General features: G+C 45.1%; 2 protein-coding genes across 3 annotated transcripts in view; one reads left to right on the plus strand and one right to left on the minus strand.

Annotated features, from left to right (window-relative positions):
- Positions 1–2,172: 2,172 nt before the first annotated feature.
- Positions 2,173–14,527, minus strand: LOC144784151 (uncharacterized). Of its 2 annotated transcripts, none has more exons than XM_078662825.1 (3): positions 14,391–14,527; positions 6,614–6,795; positions 2,173–6,146 (listed from the first exon to the last, which is right to left on the minus strand). In XM_078662825.1, exons 2-3 carry the CDS (start codon positions 6,723–6,725, stop codon positions 5,614–5,616), a joined length of 645 nt encoding a protein of 214 aa, XP_078518951.1. In that variant the 5' UTR covers positions 6,726–6,795; positions 14,391–14,527; the 3' UTR covers positions 2,173–5,613. The 2 variants fall into 2 exon arrangements, with proteins under 2 accessions (XP_078518951.1, XP_078518952.1); XM_078662826.1 differs by having other exon boundaries at positions 6,614–6,792; positions 14,391–14,522.
- TMUB1 (transmembrane and ubiquitin like domain containing 1) overlaps positions 14,512–24,474 on the plus strand; it is a 77,175-nt gene continuing 67,212 nt past the window's right edge. The window contains exon 1 of the mRNA XM_078662824.1: positions 14,512–14,639. The gene's annotated coding sequence lies outside the window, so the exon portion shown is untranslated. The remainder of the gene's footprint in view (positions 14,640–24,474) is intronic.

Raw genomic sequence — 24,474 nt, forward strand, 5'->3', positions numbered from 1 at the left:
AGATAACCGCATCCAATTCTTCCTTCGTGAATTCGGCTAGCAGCAGCTCTTATTATTTTCTAAAGTTGGAATTGGCAATTCCTGCAAAAATGCATTAATCATTTCTAAGGAGACCTGGTGCAATGTCTGATAGATATCTTTATAGTGTTAAAAAAACACCTCACCTATTAGTGGCGTCGTTTTCACTCGAGTTTTAGTTACTTTGTGCTGGATGCATTCAACTCCATTTCGGACTTGCTTTTCCTTTGCTTGCCTAGCTAGCAATCTTCCCGTATACTCGCTATCTTCCTAGCTTGTCTGAAGATATATTCTACTTGCTGTATCTCCTAAGTCATAATAGAATGCCCTCATTCGTGTTTTTGCATTCAGTATTTCTTGCCTATTATCCGAAGTCCTATTTCTAAAGTATCCTTGATTTGCATGGGCCGGTCTATTTTCTATTACCAGTCTCTCCTCCTTCTTAGCTTTTTGTTTTGGTATCTCTTTTGAGGTGATTATGCCTCACAGTGTAGCCTTAAAAGCATCCTATATGATGTTAATAGGGGCAGAATCCTTATTTATAGCTAAAAAGGAACTAATCTCCTCTAAATCTGCGCACCATTGCTTATCTGCCAAGTTACGTTTATTAAAATACCACCTTCTTGATGTTTCTTCATCTTTCTTCCCTAAAAGGGTTTCCATCTTAATGAGGGCATGATCTGAGAAGGCATTCGCTATATGTTCATATTTACTGACTTCCAAATTATGGGAGGTTAGGAAAAAGTCTAGCCTTGATGACGAGTCATATTTTACCAAATAGCAAGAGTACTCACGTTTGATCGGATTGTTAAGCCGCCAGTTATCTAAAATATCTAAATCTGTCTTACAACTCAAGAGTGCAGTTGCTCCTTGCGGCTTATTTTGCCTTCGGTCTTTTTTTGTAGAATCAATCACTGGATTTTGCAAGAAATTGAAATCACCTCCCCATATGATCTGACCAGGTATACCTGACAGCGCTTGTTTTAACTGTAAAATGGGGAGCGGGTCATCCACAACTGGTGCATAGATTGTAGCAAGTATCACGCTTGTGCAGTTTATTTTCCCATGTAAGAATGTCCATTTGCCCCTCGCATCTGAATGAGATGCTTTAACTTGCAATTGGACATGCTTGCCTATATAGATACTCACACCCCTCTGGGCTGTCCGACACAGCCGAGCAATGAAAACCCGCCCAATTTTTAAACATTTTACTAGCATCTGCTAAGGCTCGTAAATGTGTCTCTTGTAAAAAGATCACATCTGGATGGTGACCTTTTAACCAGCTTTCTATTGCACAAGTTTTACGCCTATTGTTTAAACCGTTAACATTCAGAGACTGGATTGACAGTTTACTTCTATTCATAATGTAACAGAAAACAAAAAAAAAAATATATATATATATATATATATATATATATATATATATATATATATGGCCTGCATTATCCATACACCCCGGGCATCCAGTCTTTCATATGCATCTGTGATGTTATATCAGTATGTTTTACTGTGACAGGAGGCCCATAGGAACGAATGGGAAGTTATTCTCAATTTGCGATTCGCAAATTGAGAATAATTTCAAGGGTGTCCAAAGGACACCCTGTTGCACTCCTGAAATTAGCATGGGTGCACATGTGGCGCACATACATGCCCTAAGGGCATGTATGTGCTTCACATTGCACTTTGAAAAATGCAAAAAAGTGCATTTTTCAAAGAATTCGCAAATTACCACCAACTTGAAGTTGGTGGTAATTTGCGATTCCTTAAGGCCAATTTGCATTTTTTTTAATGCTTCTTACATTGCATTTAAGGAATCCCAAAATTTGCGATTCCTTAAATGCAACCCCAAAATAAGGAATCACAAATTTTGCGATTCCTTATTTTGCACTAATGCGTTCGCAAACGGCATTTAAGATTGCTTAAAGGTTTTATGAACTTATGTTGTTTTCTGCACAAAGAAAGAGGGAGGACTACACTCTGATGGACATTAATAAACAGTGATGATGCCCTTTGATTGGTGGGGAGAAGGAGCTGTGAGGGCTCACGGGTTATGTAGTTTAAAGTTTGATTGGCTGCTGTGATTTACTAGTAAAGAAAGAGAAGTTTAATCCTCACCTCCGTGTTCTGAAAAGAATTCAAAATTCTTGATGCATTAGTTTGAATTTTTTTTATTTTATTTGTCAGCAGGTTAAGGTTCATTGGCAAGTGTACGATCCTTCCAGGGTTGCCTTACTTGTTTTTAATCACAGAAACAAACATAAAGCTTCTTGTATCAAAGTTTAAATAATAAAAAGACCACCCTTTTTGTTCACTGCGGCAAATGCCACATTTCCACTGATGAAAAGATGCACTTTAAGTGCTCTGTTTCTGATGTGCATTTTTGCTGTTTTCTACAGCGTGAACTTGAAGGCATCAGAGCGCTTTACTCGAGCACCAGTTTCGTTACAGGCGGAAACATTTTTAGGCATTGGGAAATTAAGTGATTGTGAAGTGGAGAGGATCACTCATATGCAGGAACAGTCAGGAGGCGAACAGGTTGAATAGAAAGGTTTATTTCCACAAAGTCAGCGTATCCACAGGAGCACGTCTGCACTCAGCAACCTCCAACTGCATAAGTGCCTAAAGCCACAGTTGGAAGCTACTGGTTGAAGACGCCTCGAGAAATGCATCTCTTGAAGATAAACATTCTTCAAGAGATGCGCGACCACAAATACAGAACATACAGCACGTGTGAGCTGTCAGAACTAACTGCGCGTGCAAGTAACATCAAAGAACAGAACACATAACTCTAAGCACTCTACATCTCCTCCCTCCCAACAAAATAAATAAACAAAGAAATTACAAGCAAACTTAACTTAAATAAAAATCTCTAAAGCGTGAAGGAAACGAACAATTCCTATGAGACCTAGACGGTAAATCAGAAGAGGGAGAGGGGAAGGAAGAACATGAACCTTCAGCATTTTCTAAAAAGTCTTGAGAAAGAAAAGAAACATCACTCAACATATCTTGAGCAGGTAAAGGAACATCATACTGGATCTTCCAGCTGAGTTGTAAAATCATAAAAGGAACAGGAGGGGCTCTCATCACCATGCTTAGTTCTAAGAACCTTCCTAGCCTATTCAGATGTTAACTTTACAACAGCACGTTTGTTACGCCACCCTCTTTTATCTAGAAACAGTGATCCTTTAGATACTTTGAGAACCTGAGTTGGAAGTGAAAACTTTGACAAACCCTTCTTCACTCTATCAACAGTCTTCACCATAACCCAATCACCTACTACAAATGATTCTGGAATTGAAATTACTTTAGAATCGAAGTTCCGCTTCTGCACTGCCTGTTGTCTTTCAACATTACTTTTAACAACTAATTTGTCTGAACAGGCTATACATTTAGTCTTTTCTGAAGCCAAATCCTGGGTTTGAATCCCATCCTCGTCGCCAAGATGTGAAGTGGAGAGGATCACTCATATGCAGGAACAGTCAGGAGGCGAACAGGTTGAATAGAAAGGTTTATTTCCACAAAGTCAGCGTATCCACAGGAGCACGTCTGCACTCAGCAACCTCCAACTGCATAAGTGCCTAAAGCCACAGTTGGAAGCTACTGGTTGAAGGCGCCTCGAGAAATGCATCTCTTGAAGATAAACATTCTTCAAGAGATGCGCGACCACAAATACAGAACATACAGCACGTGTGAGCTGTCAGAACTAACTGCGCGTGCAAGTAACATCAAAGAACAGACCACATAACTCTAAGCACTCTACAGTGATCTACCCGGAATCACAGGATGTTCAAACATTAGCCTTATGCCAGACTCTAAAGTTGTTCCCCACCTTCCGAGACTGCCCTCTAGCCCTTAAAGCCACATCCTAATTGCGTTACAACAATATTTCCATGCAAAGAATTCAAATATCATAAAGCTGATTTTGGGAAACGGCGCATACAGATTTAACCGTATCGCCAGAAGCAGTATTTAGGTGCCTTCCATGCGATCAGTAACTCTGCCAAAAAGGAGCGTCACTCAGAAAACTCCAGTCCATTCCCTTTAAACTGGGCGTCACCCGCCGACCACATAGAAGGTCGGCTAAAAAAAAAAAAAAGCACATGCGGAGTCTACAGCCAACCAGCAGTACGCAATTATGTATGGCGCACTAGGATTGGTTTATGTGTCCCCGCCCAAATTTTACGTCACCTCACACGTTCGCAGCACCTCCCACTTCCAGAATAGTTCAGTCGTGAAATTAGGTCTTCTATGACCCGGAAGTGTAAAAAGACAGACAAATTACCTTCGTTAAAATCAACAACGGACGGCAGACATTTAGCTGAATTAGCAAACAACCCGTGTAAGTAGCAGAGAGGTGTCACCATAAAAGAGACTTGGTGATCTGCGGTTTCTGGAGAGGGACGAGGATGATAAACTAGAACAGGTGAAGGTCACAGCCCGAGAAGTATTTCTGCCGGCAAATGTGGTGCAGCAGCTGTGGGGAAATACGCGGATTCTACACGTTGACGATGGTTAATGTAGTGGGATCTGGTGGGATAAGAGGTCAATGTGAGAAATGAGACTGCAGGGCGGGGTTTGACATGGCCGAGCCACATTTGTAAGAGGAGGTAGTTGACTGTATGAAACCGACGTTGCAGTATAGTTAGAAAACGTGAGCCACGTGGGAAGTCTACGTAGTTTCTTCTGATACCGTTTACATTTTTGCAGTACGTCAGTGTTCCTGAAGCATCTTTTTCACTTTAAATGTTGTAGCGAGGCATCTCGCGCGCGTCTTCTGTCGGAAGTATCCTAGTCCCGTCTGCTTTGTTTTTATATAGTGCTTGATGCATCTTGCTCCTCTGTACGTTTCTGTGTTATTGCTGGTCTCTTGATTTTGTATATTTTGATGCTTCCAGTGCCATCTATCTGTATACTGTTTATAATACTGCTCGCCAACTCTCAGTGCTATCTGTATTATGTGTATGTGACCCTGCTTAGTCTGTCCTGATGTTTTCTGTATGGAGTTTACAGTGTTGCATAGCCCCATACCACTCACTAGTCTGTATATTGTATTGCAGTGTGTTGTATCGTTTCCATAGTTTTTTAGGTCCCCAAAGACTCCCCTAGTGATTTTCGTTTGTTTGTTTATTTATTTAAAAAGTTTTATATAGCGCTCCCATGTCAAAAAGGAAGATCATCCTGGAGTCATTCTGGACTCATCTGATGATTACAGTCAGGCTATTCCTGCAATTATCTGGGGAAGTCATCTCAAGCCATCCTGAAGTATGCCTGTAGGACAAAAAATGTAAATGTGATGACGAACCTAGACTCATCACAAAAACTACAGTAGGATGGTGTTCTGATGATTTCTACTGGCAGGGAGTGATTACCTTTTACAACTCCACGAATACTAATTGACAACTTCAGGGTGAGGGAGAATTACTCCAGGATGGGTTCTAGCTAATTTAAGGATGACTGTCAATTATTCCAGGATGATCCTATAACCGCTCCAGGATGGAAGTGGATTACTCTGGAATGATCCCATGACAATTTCTGGATGAGTGTGGATTATTCCTGGATGATCCTATGACAGCTTCAGGATGGCTATTGATTACATCAGAATGGCCCCATTATATTTTCAGAATGAGTGTTGATTACTCTAGGATGACGTGGTGAAAGGGAGGCATGTTTTTGTCCTTGATATTTGGATTTAAGCGGGGACTCCAAGACAAGTTCATTTTCACGGTCTGATGCGTCATTTTTAGTTGTGGATTTTTGATGAAGGACACTAGCCATCCCTGCTAAAAGGGCCAGGTTTTCAAGTTTCTGCAAATTCATCCGCGAACTTGCATCACCAGGCTGAGAAGTTGTGCTTTCAGCATGAGCTTTGTTACCAACTCTTATATAAGCCAGTCCACTCTGCTTGGCTTTTTTGTCCTTGCCTCTTTTCTCTGCAATTTCTTCCTCTTGTAGTTCGCGTAACACCCTCTTAAGTCTACCAGCACTTCCCCGATTGCCACAGTCCATTAACATCTGCTTTTTCGCCAGTGCCCTTTGAAGTAACACCTGTTTTAGACCCTCTGTTGTGCCAGAATAGCTTGCAATTATCTCTTGAAAAATATCCTGAATCATTAGACATTGTTTCTTCACTAAAAGAAAGCAAGAGAAAAAAATATATATTTACATATAAACTTCAAAACAGAAAAGAACACATTGACCACTTGCAATATATCTTCACGCTCTAGCCATAATATATAAATAAAGAGGTAGTGATAATAAAGGACAAATGTACAATCTATCCATAACCAAGTAAGTAAGTTTTCCTTAATAGACAGTACACATTGTAAGCCTGAACTTGAACCTCCTGAAAATAGTTTATCCAAAAATAGCTGCCTTATAGTAGTGCCACAAGCTAAACGTTTCAGTCCTTTTCATAAGTGTTACATTTGTCTCTGGAGAGCAATCCAAGGCATATGTGGGGACATGCATGTTCATTTTTACTGTCCATTATTGGATTAATTAATCACAAATGTAGGTTTTACTGAAACAGGTTGGTAATTTGTACCGTTATCCTGCAGTTGCAAACTTATTATAAAGGTTTACTTATTGTGCTTACCAGATGATTGGAACAGAATCATAGCTTTAAAATCTCTCTCTTCGGTGATTGGCCAACCAGCTTCATCTACAAAGAACTTCCCCGGGATTGTCCAAAAGCAGGAAGTCACCATCTTTTCGAACACACACAGAATGATCGCAAGTGAAAAACAGGACGTTGAATGAAGCCATGATTATGTCCTGCTAGATATAAAAATCAGGAATTAGTTTGTGAGAAGTTTCAGAGGTAAAATACAAAGCATATCAAACTGATTAACAGATTTAATTGGAGAAAAGCACCCCAAAAAGTACACTGACCTGGTGCAATTTCTAGCTAATATGCCTAGATTGTGGACTACAAAGAAGTGTTTGGGCATGCACTGAAGGCCATTGAGGAAATTACCTAATATCAACTTTATTTTTGGAGAGCCAGAGTGTATGCTTAGGTCTTGCTGCTCAGGACAAATAGTAATAGCAAAGTAGAGGCATTATGAGAGAAATAGAAGAACTATCAATAAGTGAACTTTCACACTGGGGTTTTTTGACGGGAAATCAAGTTACCTATCCCCGCAGATGCATAGAGAGTCAGATGCCTGCTACCCTCTGCCCACCGGCACCCCCAACATGAAAGGACAAGCGTTAAAAATGCAATAGGTTTCACCTTTTATTAAGCTAAAGATATTAGCTTTGCTAGTAGTATTGTATGTTAATTGTGCAATATGTAATGGCTTTATAAATTAAACAAAAGGCATTACAATGGCAAATACATAAAGCAAAAGCATTGGCATAGCCAATAGGTCTCCCCTCTGGGACCTTATAAGTGTTTTGCCAGAGGTGTTTGGAAGTTTGGTAAGAGATGCAATTTAACATAAAGGGATCCCATACCTCGTTGACACATGCAGTACCCGCAGTTCAAACGAGAAGAGGGCATGGGGAAACCTCTTATAAGATCTCAATCAATGGGGAAGGCACGCGTTACTGCAACTTGTGCGTGCTTCCACCTTATAAATATTTAACACATGATCCGAGGCAGTTGAATGCGAGAAAGAGAGAGAGAGAGCGCAAGGGGGGGGGGGGGGGGGGGAGGGGAGGGAGGGAGAGAGAGAGAGAGAAAGAGAGGCGAGAGAAGGCGAGAAAGAGAGAGGCGAGAGAAGGCGAGAAAGAGAGAGGCGAGAGAAGGCGAGAAAGAGAGAGGCGAGAGAAGGCGAGAAAGAGAGAGGCGAGAGAAGGCGAGAAAGAGAGAGGCGAGAAAGAGAGAGGCGAGAAAAGGCGAGAAAGAGAGAGGCGAGAGAAGGCGAGAAAGAGAGAGGCGAGAGAAGGCGAGAAAGAGAGAGGCGAGAAAGAGAGAGGCGAGAAAAGGCGAGAAAGAGAGAGGCGAGAAAAGGCGAGAAAGAGAGAGGCGAGAGAAGGCGAGAAAGAGAGAGGCGAGAGAAGGCGAGAGAGGGAGGAGAGAGAAGGCGAGAAAGAGAGAGAAGGCGAGAGAGAGAGAGAAGGCGAGAGAGAGAGAGAGAGAAGGCGAGAGAGAGAGAGAGAGATGGCGAGAGAGAGAGAGAGAAGGCGAGAGAGAGAGAGAGAAGGCGAGAGAGAGAGAGAGAAGGCGAGAGAAGGCGAGAGAAGGCGAGAGAGAAGGCGAGAGAGAGAGAGAGAAGGCGAGAGAGAGAGAGAGGAGAGAGAAAGAGAAGGCGAGAGAGAGAAGGCGAAGGAGAGAAGGCGAAGGAGAGAAGGCGAAGGAGAGAAGGCGAAGGAGAGAGAAGGCGAGAAAGAGAGAGAAAGAGAAGGCGAGAAAGAGAGAGAAGGCGAGAGAGAGAGAAGGCGAGAGAGAGAGAAGGCGAGAGAGAGAGAAGGCGAGAGAGAGAGAAGGCGAGAGAGAGAGAAGGCGAAAGAGAGAGAAGGCGAAAGAGAGAGAAGGCGAAAGAGAGAGAAGGCGAAAGAGAGAAGGCGAAAGAGAGAAGGCGAAAGAGAGAAGGCGAAAGAGAGAAGGCGAAAGAGAGAAGGCGAAAGAGAGAAGGCGAGAGAGAGAGAAGGCGAGAGAGAGAGAAGGCGAGAGAGAGAGAAGGCGAGAGAGAGAGAAGGCGAGAGAGAGAGAAGGCGAGAGAGAGAGAAGGCGAGAGAGAGAGAAGGCGAGAGAGAGAGAAGGCGAGAGAGAGAGAAGGCGAGAGAGAGAGAAGGCGAGAGAGAGAGAAGGCGAGAGAGAGAGAAGGCGAGAGAGAGAGAAGGCGAGAGAGAGAGAAGGCGAGAGAGAGAGAAGGAGAAAGAGAGAAGGCGAGAAAGAGAGAAGGCGAGAAAGAGAGAGAAAGAGAAGGCGAGAAAGAGAGAAGGCGAGAAAGAGAGAGAAAGAGAAGGCGAGAAAGAGAGAAGGCGAGAAAGAGAGAGAAAGAGAAGGCGAGAAAGAGAGAAGGCGAGAAAGAGAGAGAAAGAGAAGGCGAGAAAGAGAGAGAAAGAGAAGGCGAGAGAGAGAGAGAAGGCGAGAGAGAGAAGGCGAGAGAGAGGCGAGAAAGAGAGAAGGCGAGAAAGAGAGAGAAAGAGAAGGCGAGAGAGAGAGAGAAGGCGAGAGAGAGAGAGAAGGCGAGAGAGAGAGAAGGCGAGAGAGAGAGAAGGCGAGAGAGAGAGAAGGCGAGAGAGAGAGAAGGCGAGAGAGAGAGAAGGCGAGAGAGAGAGAAGGCGAGAGAGAGAGAAGGCGAGAGAGAGAGAAGGCGAGAGAGAGAGAAGGCGAGAGAGAGAGAGAAGGCGAGAGAGAGAGAAGGCGAGAGAGAGAGAAGGCGAGAGAGAGAGAAGGCGAGAGAGAGAGAAGGCGAGAGAGAGAGAAGGCGAGAGAGAGAGAAGGCGAGAGAGAGAGAAGGCGAGAGAGAGAGAAGGCGAGAGAGAGAGAAGGCGAGAGAGAGAGAAGGCGAGAGAGAGAAGGCGAGAAAGAGAGAAGGCGAGAAAGAGAGAGAAAGAGAAGGCGAGAGAGAGAGAAGGCGAGAGAGAGAGAAGGCGAGAGAGAGAGAAGGCGAGAGAGAGAGAAGGCGAGAGAGAGAAGGCGAGAGAAGGCGAGAGAGAGAGAAAAAGAGAAGGCGAGAGAGAGAGAAAAAGAGAAGGCGAGAGAGAGAAAAGAGAAGGCGAGAGAGAGAAAAGAGAAGGCGAGAGAGAAAGAGAAGGCGAGAGAGAGAGAGAAAGAGAAGGCGAGAGAGAGAGAAAGAGAAGGCGAGAGAGAGAGAAGGCGAGAGAGAGAGAGAGAGAGAGAGAGAGAGAAGGCGAGAGAGAGAGAGAAGGCGAGAGAGAGAGAGAGAGAAGGCGAGAGAGAGAGAGAGAGAGAGAAGGCGAGAGAGAGAAAATAGGAAATATTAATGTGATTTATCTCAGGGCTCGATCCCTCTGCCTCAGTACTTTAGCAGTAGGTCAGGTTGTAACTGGATAATATATGGCTGGGATCGATAGTGGCAGATGTAACAAGACCGGCATCATTTTTACAGAGATCTTAGCGGTCAAGGTAAATTAGCGCAAACAGGGAATACGTAATTGGCCCTGTCTCAATAATATATGAATGGGAGTGACTTCGTACGCCGACGACACTCAGTTGGTGTTAGCAGTGCATAAAAACGGGAGTGAGGTGGCAGCCAACTTTCAGACAGGCATGAGAGCCATTAGCCGTTGGATGGACAGTAACTGTCTAAAACTGAACACCGATAAGACCGAGGTAATGGTGTTCGGAGACCTAAAACCAGCTTGGTCCCCGGTCTGGTGGCCGCCAGAAATGGGGAATCCACCCACCCCAGTCGAAAAAGTCAAAAATTTAGGAGTGATGTTCGATAATAAACTAAGCTTCATTAATCATGCCAATGCAGTAGTTTCCTCCTCATTTTTTATGCCATGAAGAGTGAAAAAGTTGCTACCTTTCCTTCCCCTGTCTGCCGGGAAAACCCTTATGTCCTCCTTGGTGTTATCCAAGGTGGATTACTGTAATGGGCTTCTGCTGAATGCCCAGGAGCAGGTTTTTAAAAAATTACAAATGGTGCAAAATGCTGCAGCGCGAATTCTGACCAAAACCCCCAAGTTCTCATCCATCTCTCCCATCGTTTATCAACTACACTGGCTTCCAGTAAAAAAGAGAACTAAATTTTTTTTTTTTTTTTTTTTTTTTTTTTTTGAAAACCTTTATTGAACAGAGAAAGCTCACAAATACGGGCCTACAACCCACCAGGGCTGGCCACCACATAAGAAAAGCATCAGGAGACATACATCAGGCGTCACAATATACTAAGGCAACAAATCAGGGGAAAGAGCAAGAATCTTAGAGCAATCTCAGGAGCAAACAAATAGAAAGGTAGTTTTCTTTTTAAAGAACGGATTTGGGAGATCAGGAGCTTGGCGGGCCATAACATAAGCCAGAGGGGCGGGGTCGCGGCGGGCAGCAACGCAGCGATCATAAAGACACAGGAGAAATCAACACAACAGAAGTACACCAGTAAGTACCGGGCAAAACAACGAAAAGAAAGAAAAACAGTTGTGCACACGATCCACTGCCCGCCCACCGTAGCCACCGCCCGTCCCACCGATCAGCACAAGAAAGGACCCAAATACCAAAGCGACACGAATTGCACCCCCAAGTAGAAAAAACCCCACAGTAAGGGGGGGGGGAGAGGGGAAAAAGGAAAAGGAAGGGACCCCAACCCAACCACCCGCCCCCAGGTGACAAAGCAGGAAAAACAAAACTCCGGTACAAAATCAACCACAAAATAGGAAGACAAACAGCACAAATCATCATCTTTGTAGTACCGGAAAAAGACACCAGAAAGACACCCGGGGGACAGACGGCAGACAGAGCCCCGAAAAAGGGGATACACAAGGGCCATAGAACCAAGTAGGGAGAAGAAAGGGAGGAGAGAAAAACCCCCCCAAAAACAACAACAGACCCCCCCACCCACCCCACAAGCCCACCCTACACCCCTGCAGAGGGCTATGGCCTACCCCCCGGCAGCGTGCCTGTCGCCCTAAATAGAACCCGAAATATAGAAGAAAAGGAACAGGGCAGAAACAAAGACAAAAGGGAAGGGGCAGGGGAAGGGAAGGAACAACGCACACACGGGGGAGGGCGAAAAATCAGTATCATCTGCGTCCATCCCGCCACCTGCTACAAGGGAAGGGTATAGCCCATGGGAAGGTAACGATATGAGAAAAAGTTTCAGGAGTCCCAGAAAATTACAGAAACATCACAACAGCACTTGTCAATCACATAGCAAAGAAACCAGACTACCGCATATAAAAGTCGTTTCAGCCCTGTCCACTTTTGTCCAAGGTTGTAACCAACCGAACCAACAAAGAGCAAACGATGAGGGACACTGGGCTCAGGAGAAAATTTCGCGGCAGTCCAAAGAAGAAACTAGAAAGAAAAAATTGAAGATCCAGGAAAGTCACAGTACAACAATCGTATTGCAGACAGAGTTCCAAGGACAGTTCGAACGAGGCAGGCCCAGCCGGGCCGGAACATATTTCTCGGTCGGGGAGTCGGCGCGAAGAGAGACTGGAAGGATCGTCAACGCCAGGCCAGGATACAAGCGGATCGCCGCCCAATGGCCGAGGCAACCAGACAGGACAACGGGGGGCGCCGGAGACTCTCCGAGCCAAGGATGCGGTCCCCGCCGGGGGCACAGAGTCGAGGAGCACATCAGTCGCGATCATCGACGAGGAGGCCAAATCTGATGACGGGGGCCCGCATTGTTCAAGACGAGGGTCAGCCTCCACAGTGGAGACAGACGCAGCCACGGCAGTCCGCCAGGAGTGCAGCGCATCCAGGACAACTCGAAGCGCAGGAAGCTCTTTACAAGATCCGACGTCCGGGCCATGCGGCGGGCCCCCAGTGCTCGCCCGGGCCCGGCAAAGACTCCCAGGGCCGGCCGCCATCTTAAGAGCCCAGCACGTCTCCGGTCGCCGGGAACCCCGGCCGGGGTAACACCAGAGCAAAAGGAGGTCAGCCAGTCTGCGGCAGGGCGCCCCAAGGCGGAAAGGAGAGCCACCAGAAGAAGGATGTCCGTCGGTCCCCCCGTATCGCCGGCCCCGCTCTCCGAGCCCGGGCGGAAAAATTCAAAATGGCCGGGCCGGGGAACAGAAGGGGGACCCCACCAGACAATTGAGTAGGCTCTCCCGCGAGGAGCAGCGTTCATACCTCTGGGCCCAGGCCAGTCGGGTCCGTCAAGGGGCAGAGCCGGCCAATTCACACATCAGCCTCCGCGTCCAGCTCCACAGCGCCAACAAGGGCCGACCAACTCGTTCCGTCACGGCCCAGCGTAGCAAGGAGGCCCGGCCAGACCGCCCCGGAGGCTCCGAGCGGGACCACTGCACAGGATCGACAGCACTCAGGATCACCGGAGCAACAGGTAAGTGTCCGCCAAATGACTGGAGTACCGAAACACAGCAAGGAAGACTTCCCGGGGCGGGAGGAATACAGGATAAATGAAGACAAACAGGCGGCCGGACGGAGCCGAGCTAAAACGCGGTCATCTCGGTCGCGAGCTAGGCTCCTCCCCAAGAGAACTAAATTTAAGGCTTTATGTATCATCTACAAGGCTTTGAACAGCCTAGGACCTGTTTTTTTTTAGGGAATCACTGCCGATGTATGCCCCAAACAGAGCTTTAAGATCTGCCTCATCCGCATCTTTATGCATTCAACGGGTGAGAACAGTCACATGGGGAGACAGACGCTTCTTGGTGGCCGCCTCGAAGCTTTGGAACACCTTGCCCCTCTATATAAAAAACAGCTCATCACTGATGATTTTCAGAAAGCAAGTAAAAACTTGGCTATTTATCCAATAATGCTTAAGAGGTGCCCCTCTGTCTGCTTAGCGCCGAGACACCACTCGTGGTATTTGTTGCGCTCTATAAGTTTAAAAATAAATAAATAAATATATACAAACGAGTTAAAAACATTGCATGCACATGGAACGAAACCAGAATGATAGCCTTTTTTGCGAAAGTAGATATTGCAAGATGTTGGAATGCGTCGGACTACGTTTCCTAAATAGGGCGTAAACCTCAATCGCCACAGGCAACCAGGCCTTTCAATTACACAAATAGCAAACAAAATAAAGAACCAGCATTACAACGGCTACGCTATTTGAAGCATTTATCCTTATGCTTTGAAACGCATCCATGAAAACTGACAGTGTTTTAGAAGATGTGCTGCTCTGCACACTACACAGCTTGGGGAACGTGACCAGGATTCAACAATAGAGCACATATTCATTTAGTAATGAAGGTTCACTACAAGTTGCAAGGACACAAGTAATGCTCAACAATATACAATATTCACATAAATAAATGTGTTTAGCCTTCTTTGATTGACAACTTTTCAGTAGATCGAAAACTGTTCCATTTGGTCGAGAATCTTGAGTACACGCAGGTGCACTTGGAACAAACATGGGACCTACAATATCCGGGCAGTAATTTATTTTTCCTTACGGCGAAGAACTTGCTGTAAAACACATTTTTTAGGCTTTTTGCAATTTTCCACAACTTACACAGGCACGCACTACGTCACACATACACAAAAATACACATGCTCAAACACAAAAGGTGCATATTAAACAAGCAGGCTGGCTGATACAGACAAACATCAAACACACAATACACACACATTGCAACGCATGTATTCATTATAACACGTACAACGCACACACATGCAGGGAGCTGCTTCTGAATTTGCCCCCTTAATGAAAACTCGTGCTTTCCGAAAAATGAGGAAGCTGGTCTGGGACGGAAATTGAGCAGCTGGGACCGAGAGCGGAGGATCGATGCTGCTCTTTTTTAACAGTTGCAGCACTTACTTGAGTATACGCTGGAATCGACGAAGGAAGTGGAGTTGGAAAAATAAAGAGACCGATGCCAATCCACCTGTCCCTTTAATGGCCATTGCACTCACGGCAGTCTTCGTTCTTGCCGCAGAACAATGACGTCACTTCCGGCGCTCCCGGATGTGCGTAGGCTTTTGCTAGAGGAAGAAAAGGTGAGAGAGCTGCTCTGTATTGAGGATCTGCGGTTCGAGTCCCAGCCAGCCGGCAGACTGATGGTTTACAGTAGGTGATTTTGGCATTGTGTTCGAGGCAACTGCTTTTTAAAAATGTATTTTAGTATTGTGATGGAGTGAATTCGGCAGTCACCATGACGACAACGCTTGTTTTCCTTTGCAAGACCTATTCCTCGGGCCATGAGCAGGTCTGTCCGCAGTTGTTTAAAGAATCTAACAATCGGATTCCACTAAACTATGTGTTTATGTAAATACTCTATGAAGGAAGTGCAGCCTGGGGGTACAGAAAGTATCATATCACAGCAGCGCCTCCCGGCATTCCGCATTCATAAAAAGTTTGGGGGTTTGTAGGGCTTTTGGATTTTAGGGCGTACATGGTCATTTTAGGGTTGAGGGTGGGTTTGTGTTTTGGGGGTCCAGGTGTAATGTAAGGGTTTAGAGCATGTTTAGGTTTGGGGTGCGAGGGTTAATTTTAGGGTTTAGGGTGTGTTTGGGTTTTAGGGTACAAGGGTTAATATTAGGGTTTAGGGTGTGTTTGTGTTTGGTGTGCAAGGGTTAATTTGGGGGTTCAGGGTGTGTTTGGGTTTTGGGGTGCAAGGGTTAATTTGGGGGTTCAGGGTGTGTTTGGGTTTTGGGGTGCCAGGGTTAGTGTTCGGGTTTAGGGTGTGTTTGGGTTTTAGAGTACAAGGGTTAATATTAGGGTTTAGGATGTGTTTGGGTTTGGTGTGCAAGGGTTAATTTGGGGGTTCAGGGTGTGTTTGGGTTTTGGGGTGCCAGGGTTAATTTTAGGGTTTAGGGTGTGTTTGGGTTTGGGGTGCAAGGGTTAATTTGGGGGTTCAGGGTGTGTTTGGGTTTTGGGGTGCCAGGGTTAATTTTAGGGTTTAGGGTGTGTTTGGGTTTGTGGTGCAAGGGTTAATTTGGGGGTTCAGGGTGTGTTTGGGTTTTGGGGTGCCGGGGTTAATTTTAGGGTTTAGGGTGTGTTTGGGTTTTGGGGTGCAATGGTTAATATTGGGGTTCAGGGTGTGTTTGGGTTTTGGGGTGCAAGGGTTAATTTGGGGGTTCAGGGTGTGTTTGGGTTTTGGGGTGCCAGGGTTAATTTTAGGGTTTAGGGTGTGTTTGGGTTTGGGGTGCAAGGGTTAATTTGGGGGTTCAGGGTGTGTTTGGCTTTTGGGGTGTCGGGGTTAATTTTAGGGTTTAGGGTGTGTTTGGGTTTTGGGGTGCCAGGGTTAATTTTAGGGTTTAGGGTGTGTTTGGGTTTTGGGGTGCAAGGGTTAATTTGGGGGGTTCAGGGTGTGTTTGGGTTTTGGGGTGCCAGGGTTAATATTGGGGTTCAGGGTGTGTTTGGGTTTTGGGGTGCAAGGGTTAATATTGGGGTTCAGGGTGTGTTTGAGTTTTGGGGTGCAAGGGTTAATTTAGGGGTTCAGGGTGTGTTTGGGTTTTGGGGCTCCCAGCTGCAGGAGGTCAGACGTTTATCTGCAATTCATTGTGCAATCATCCAACAGTTTGCATTTTTCTGGAAAACTGAAACCAAAGTGGTGGACGTGCTCTTTAACCCCTTTAAAGCGTTGTAAATAGACCTCCCCAGTGCTGCGCTGTCCATTGGAACTAGTGCTGAATGGACGTCCAACGGTCGTGCGCAGCACTGGGGAGGTAGTGGCCGTGACGACCGTTGGCCGACGGCAGCAATTAAGGGGTTAAATAGACAAACAATTCTTGTTAAAATCACCAGACGCAAAAACATCTTATTGAAAACACAATAGTACCTTTGAAGTATTCAGATGCTTATTTTCAAATCACCCCAAAGTCATCAGGAACAATGTCATCTTGTAAAGTTATCGGAGAGTCATTTACAAGTCATCCTCAGATCATCCGGAATAATGACACCTTCTGAAGTCAGCAGATACTAATTTTCACGTCCTCCTTAAATCATCATGAATAATGACACCTACTATAGTCATCAGGTACTCCTTTTCAAGTCATCCTTTAATCATCACCAATAATGACACCTACTAGAGTCATCAGATACTCATTTTCAAGTCATCCTCAAATCCTCAGGCTGAGCTTCTGCAGCTTGCTGATGACTTCAAGAGCTTGATGATGTCTGATGACGTATAAATGACTTCTAAGGTAGTTGGATGATCATCCAATGACTCTGGGATGGCTTCTAAAGTAATCCTGTTTGACCTGGGGCTAGCTTAACCAGTAGGTATCAGAGTGCTTTACATACACACAGTAAACAGCAGAAGGACATTACATAGTAGGCCGGCAGTAAGGAAGCAAACCAAAGAAAAAAATACAGCATGGGAGATAAATATGTAGTGCAGCGGAGGGGGAGAGAGCAATAAAAAGAAAAAGATGAGTATGACATAGTCCGGTCACCCACTATCCTTGAATGTCTGGGGAGAGAGGAGACAACTCGTATAAAGTAGTCTAGGTAAGTTGACTTTGGTCATGAAAGTATTTGTTTAAGAGATGGAGTTTCAGGTCCCTTTTGAAACAGGAGAAGGAGGGTGAAGTACCGAAAAATATATGATCCCCTCCCAACAATAATCATTACATTACCAAGTCCCTTATCATTACAAATAAGTAGTCGGTCGGCAGTGTAGAAGGTTCAAGCGTTTATTAGACAAACACAAACTCTGCCAGAGGAGCTCCTTGCGACCTGACCCAAAAGGTCCGCCAAGAAGACTGCTGGCACATTGTCAGCACATCACATATATACAATTGCGTTGGCACCGGCATGGCCTAACATGGAAAAATACAAATTGGTACAAGCTAGTACAGTAATAGGAAAACCCATATAAGGCACACAAAGAGCTCCTGATTTCGCTCAGGCAGCAAGGTCAGACGGGTGACTCCCTTCTGTCTTCTCAGAGACAAACCACCCTGCACCCTCCCGGAATGTGCTTATCGGCCCTTCCTCGGCTAACTACGACCTTGCCGAGCCTACCGAGCTGAAACAGCAGTTTCTGCAACAGTTGGTTTCTTTCCCAGGAGCAGGGCTTTTAGAGCTAAGGGAGAATAAGGCCTGTGCATGTACGATATTAAAGAAGGCTATAGTATGGTATTCATATAGCGTAACGTGGCATGAAGCTAAGGGAAAGAAGATACCGTAAATACTAATTATGCATGTCTACAGTGTGAGTTTAGTGACACCATGCTAATCCTAACATATCGATTATCAGTACTACGTGATCAGGAATCGATTCTGGTACCTCAAACCCTCCTTTTAGCGTGGTGGCGCTAAATGATAACGGACATCTACTCCTCAAATATTTCTTCATCGATGATCATCATACCATGTACCTCTTTCTGCAGCATTTGGGCTTTAACAGCGATAGGGGATGGAACACACAGAGTGGAGATACGGGAAGCACAGTAAGAACAGCAGGCTGGACCACAGTGCATCAAGACACAGCACGTGAAAATGATGGCAGCAGCCCCTCCTAAAATTAACATTACCTTCCATCCCCATGTGGCCAGAAGTCCCCAAAACCAACCTGACAATGACCAAGACCCATTGTCAACATGCATTTCGGAAGCAATGCGATGCAGTTTCTGGATGGCTAGATGGACGGAGGGGGCGGAGTCAGGAATATATACACAACAAGAACTGCCGATGACGCGGCATGCCCCACCCCGATCAGCTAAGATAACGTCTAGAACCATTCGATTTTGAAGCGCTACAAGGCGAGTAGCCTGAATTTCCACCGTCAGGTTTGTTAAAATATCAGTAGTGATATTAATGACGTTCTCCACTATTCTAGACAGTCTCCTAATTTCCCTACTATTGAAAATAGGCCCCCAAAAGGGTACTAGACCCTTGCTGAAATCTGTAAATTGCTGCAATGAAGTATCTGTCTGATCAACTTCAGTCATATCGAGCTGTCTACGTGCTCTGTGTAAGAGTGAACTACGGGAATGGCTCGAGGTCACCTCGGTGAAGCTTGCTATCGGTGTGCTTGTGATTGGAGCGGCTGGGTTCCCATGATACGACCGCATCGGGTATAACTGATGCGTTTTATGATAGTTGGAGGGAGCCACATAAACAGGGGGAAACAGAAAGGACAGATAACAGCGTCCCCCCCAGTTTCGTGGTAGCCAAGTGTATGCATGTTCCCCGCACACGAAGTACACATTGTGGGGAGTAATCAAAGGAGGGCTAATACGTTTTCGCAGTCGATAGGTATAATTGCAGATGCTATTCCCCATTTGTACCTTACCTATCCCTTGCACACAAAATCCTGCAGAAACATTCAAAATAGGAATGGGGACAGTGCGGTCTCTGGTAACATTTCGTTCGATGAAAATCTGAAAGTATTGAGTGGCATTAAAGTCTTTAAAATCATACAGTTCATCTTGTAACCAAGTTTTGTTCATTACCGCTAAATACAGCTGTATACATCCTTGTGGGTCAATTATCACCTTATCCCCATGTCCTGTTCTATTATACAGAAAAAATGGGGATTTTACCTATGCCTCTATTTTGAATAAACCAATGAATACTGGATTGGGTAAACCAAAATTTATTAGTTTAACCAGACTTTCAAGTCTTTTGAATTCATTTAATTTTTAAGTCGATCAGTTGTTCTAATTTGGACACAACAAAGAACATTATCAACTTCACGAATTGCCATATACTCTACAATACATAAATATTCCACAAAAATACCAACATTAATACAGTGCAAAAAAACATGACTACATAACTAATAATTACATGTATGTACAATTCCAATACCAGAGTGCTCTTGGACACAGTGAAAAAAGATAGCGCTGTTAACTAATAGTACAGTCTTGATCCTGCCACACTTTTAGACAAAAAAACAGTTATCAAGTGTCTCGAACCAATACAGCATATATCTGCTCATATGCAAATCTGAAGGTGTTTTGTATTAATCACAATCAAATGAATGTAACAGAAATGAATAATGCCGACGCGTTTCAAGTCCCTTGGATGAATCAAAGGACTCTCATCAGGGCTGTCAAAGTCTGGTCCATGGAAGCTATTTCTGCTAGAGCAGAAATAGCTTCCATGGACCAGACTTAGCAGAAATAGCTTCCATGGACCAGACTTTGATAGCAGAAATAGCTTCCATGGACCAGACTTTGACAGCCCTGATGAGAGTCCTTTGATTCATCCAAGGGACTTGAAACGCGTCGGCATTATTCATTTCTGTTACATTCATTTGATTGTGATTAATACAAAACACCTTCAGATTTGCATATGAGCAGATATATGCTGTATTGGTTCGAGACACTTGATAACTGTTTTTTTGTCTAAAAGTGTGGCAGGATCAAGACTGTACTATTAGTTAACAGCGCTATCTTTTTTCACTGTGTCCAAGAGCACTCTGGTATTGGAATTGTACATACATGTAATTATTAGTTATGTAGTCATGTTTTTTTGCACTGTATTAATGTTGGTATTTTTGTGGAATATTTATGTATTGTAGAGTATATGGCAATTCGTGAAGTTGATAATGTTCTTTGTTGTGTCCAAATTAGAACAACTGATCGACTTAAAAATTAAATGAATTCAAAAGACTTGAAAGTCTGGTTAAACTAATAAATTTTGGTTTACCCAATCCAGTATTCATTGGTTTATTCAAAATAGAGGCATAGGTAAAATCCCCATTTTTTCTGTATTTATCAGTGGCCCGACCTACCCTCTTTCCCAGCGGGCCCAACCCCCAGTTGCCTTCTGTTCTATTATAAGCATAGTGCGTTCGAACATAATCAAGAATAATATTGTGCTCATTGACATCTAGATCCCTGAAATGCTCACTCCCATGCCGGTATATCGCCAGAAACAGTTTGTACCATGCTTCACAACTACCTAGATAAGACAGAGGGCGGGAGAGAAATAGATCATGATTGCGCACTACAGTAGGCAGGAGTCCACAAACCCAACAATCCGTGGCGTTAGTAACATTGTGCGTCTGATGCAACATTTCTATGAATACATTTTTAGCATATTTTTGGCGATGTCTTTCTTTGTGGGGCGCTAGGGTAAACAGGAAATGCTCGGGAGGTGCGGCAGTTGTGGGCAAAAACTTTTGTAAGGGGTATTTATGTTCTAGGTATACAAACAGACTCATGAACACAGCTACTATAACAGTTATAGTTACAACAAAAGCTATTTTGACCTTCGTGGTCCATGTGGAAAACATTGGCTCGTAAAAAGGTATGCGTCTAGGCGCAATAGGAAACTCTTCTTCTAGGATTACACGACCAAAAGGGTACATTGCTAGCTAAAAGTCCAGAAATAGGCCTAGCAGTCCGACCTGCCAGAGGGTTTCTTCGTTCCTGCGTCCGTCAGAGTCTCACAGGCAGACTCGTATCCCTATTCCAAGGTAGAAGCCATATCCATTTGAACAGAATCTTCTTTCTGAACAGAGCACAATGGTTGAAAAGTTCCAGCTCTCAACGAGTTCAGTCCAGTGTCTCGCTCAGCGCTCAGACCAGTAGTCTAGCAAACCCTATCTTATGCAATGAAGTCCTTCCCTATCTCCTGACAATGTGGTCTGAGGCGCCGTGTGTCGGCCTTCTGGGCCGAAGATTGTATCGCTCACGACCCAACACTTCAGGGTCAGAAAAGAGCACACCCGGGGCTTTCCGTACTGGTGACGTTTGGTCGTCTGGGGTACTTGAAACAGAATTCAACGCTACTGCACGCTCACTTGCAACTTCAGTGGAGACCAAGTCATCTGATCTCGCCGATCCTTCCTGTAGCCTCTGCTCAATCTCGCAGGCGTCAGAAAAGGGCACAAATGCATCAGCTCTTTCAGTTTCCTGTGTTAGAATTTCCCCTGGACGTGACCGCTCACCAGGGAGTGGAAGTGGTAGCCGTTTCAGATGCGAAACATGTATCCAATGTTTTCGGCCATCCACTTTAACCGCCGTCCGGGTGGCCAACAAAATCTGCCGTGGCTCAGACCATCTAGGAGCCAAGCTGGTGTCTCGCTCAAACTTTTTGACCAGGACCCACTGGCCGGGCTGTAAACGATGACCGGGACCCTCTGGCAGTGGCTGCAGTACAGAAGCTACCTGCTGGTGAATAGAACGAAGGTCTTTAGTCAAAGCATACAGGTAACCAATCAACATAGGATATTCAATATCTGCAAAAGAACGAGGTCGAGGTACCCCCCACACGTCAGCAGGTCTCCCAAACAGTATCTCATATGGAGAGAGACCCGAACGTGAGTGCGGGGTGACACGTAAAGACATAAGGGCTAGAGGTAAAGTGTCAGGCCAGTTCAACCCCGTGCTCTCCTTTATTTTTGCCATTTTCAATTTTAGAATGCCATTGTACTTTTCCACGAGCCCTGCTGATTGGGGGTGTCGGGCAGCATGGAACTTTTGTTGTATGTGTAAGCCCTCGCAGATATGCCGCACAAGGGCCCCATGGAAATGTTGCCCGTTGTCCGACCAGATCAAGCGAGGCAATCCGAAGCGAGGCACAAACTCTTTCAGGAGAGCTTTTGCAGTCGCCAATGCTGTGTTCTCCTTAGTAGGGTATGCCTCAACCCATTTGCTAAATGCACAAACTACAACCAGTACATATTTGAGATTATTGACGCGGTCCATATGAATATAATCCATTTGGAGCACTTCAAAAGGCAATGCAGGTGGTGCGAAATTCCCGGCTAAAACAGTTTCTCCTTTTCCTGGATTATGCTGCAAGCAGACCATACAATATTGGACCAAACGGACAGCCGTCCGTTGGATATTCGGATTATTCCAAACTGGATCTAAGATCCCACAGATACCTTTTGCTCCTATGTGTGCTGGTCCGTGCGCCATTGTTAACACAGCCTGTACTAATGCATTGGGCAGTAGCCATCTTTGTTTTTCAGTCAAATCGATCCAACAATTATTTTCATCCAATCTCCCTATCTCTTGTTCCCATTTCTCTAGTTCCGCTGAGGTGGCTTCCTTCTGTAGTATTCTCACACTTTCCATAGTATTATCAAATAATTCACAGTCTCCCCCCACCCATCTAGTAGAGGAATGAACGTACATGGGTGACATCAGCGACTGTGCTGTCTGCTTGGCCACCTGGTCTGCAAAAGCATTGCCTTCTCCTACCTCATCCACAATTACTTTGTGAGCACTGCATTTGATAATAGCCACTTTCTTGGGGAGAGTGAGAGCATCCAATAACCTCAAAACCAGCTGCCCATTCTGTATTTTCTGACCGTGTGAGGTAAGGAAACCCCTTTCTTTCCACAGCCGCCCAAAACTATGGGCTACGCCAAAGGCGTATTGGCTGTCCGTGTAAATGTTGACCTCTAGTCCCTCACTCAGCTCACAGGCTCGTAACAAGGCCATAAGTTCAGCGGCTTGGGCTGATCGGTGGGGTAGTCTGAGTGTTTCAACAACTGTTTTCAGAGTCGTGATCGCATATGCAGCTGTCGTTGTGCCATCTGTTAGTTTGAAACAGGAACCATCCACATATAGCTCTCCCTGGGGTTGATCTAAGGGTGTGTCTGTGAGGTCAATCCTACCCTTGGTTTCTTCCTCTGTGCGATATATGCAATCATGTAAATTAGTGTCCTGTTCACTCGTATGGAGTGGTAACAATGTGGCTGGGTTCAATGTTGCACATCGAGTAATCGTAATATGTGGTGCAAATAAGGTCAGCTCATACCCAGTAAGGCGTGCACTCGTAAGATGCTGCGTTTTCGTTTTATTTAGCAAGGTGTCTACTGCATGCGGCACCATTACAGTCAAATTGGAATTCAAAACGAGTCCTTCTGACTGTCGGATGGCCACTGCTACTGCAGCCGTAGCCCTCAGACAGCTAGGAAGTGCTCTTGCAACATTATCCAATGTCGCTGACAAATAGGCGCACGGTCTTTGCTTACCTCCAAAGGCCTGCGTTAAAACAGACAATGAACAACCGTCGACCTCGTGTACATATAGTACAAAAGGTTTACGATAATCTGGAGTACCCAGAACAGGGGCAGAGCATAAAGCAGTTTTCAGAGAGTCAAAAGAGAGCTGACATTCATCCGTCCAGGGTAGGGGTTCATGCACATCTTTGGTAGTCAAATGCAACAAAGGTTTAGCCAGAAGTGAAAAATTATGTATCCATTGGCGACAGTAAGATGTGATGCCAAGAAAAGCGCGGACTTCACGCTGCGTGCAAGGTACAGACATGTTAGAAATGGTAGCAATACGTTCAGGTGTTAGTCGTCTACCCTCCTTCGATAAGAGATGACCTAAGTAGGTCACCTCCTTTCGACAATACTGAAATTTAGATAAGGATACCTTATTCCCCTTGGCAGCCAAATGGTGCAACAATTTAACCGTAGCTTTTCTACATCCTTCCTCTGTGTCAGATGCAATGAGTAAGTCATCTACATATTGCAAGAGGACATTGCCATTCGGCAATTCTAAGTCATCCAACAGAGCCTTCAGAGCCTGGCTATATATGCTCGGACTTTCAGTGTAGCCTTGAGGAGCGCGACAGAAGCGGAAGCTGCGTCCGGATAATGAAAATCCGAAGATCTGTCTGCTATCAGGGTGGATAGGAATGCTGAAGAAAGCATTTTTCAGGTCAATGACCGAAAAGTACTGTGCAGTCGGAGGAATCATGGTGAGAATGGTAGTGATATCGGTCACCACAGGATACTGTGGTACCACAATTTTGTTAACGGCTCGCAAATCAATCACAAAACGATAGGCAGCACCCATCTCCCCTTGGTCATGGTTCCTCTTCAAAATCGGGAGGATCGGGCTATTGCAAATATTGGCGTTTGTTTCTTCTACAACCCCTTTGTCAATCAATTCCTGGATGATGTGCAATAAAGCCCGTTCCCCCGCCGGTGCTATTTTGTACTGTGGGATGCGTGGTAGTTTAGCGCCTTGCTTCAACG

This window comes from Lissotriton helveticus, chromosome 10 (assembly GCF_964261635.1).
Source record: "Lissotriton helveticus chromosome 10, aLisHel1.1, whole genome shotgun sequence".
Lineage (NCBI taxonomy): Eukaryota > Metazoa > Chordata > Amphibia > Caudata > Salamandridae > Lissotriton > Lissotriton helveticus.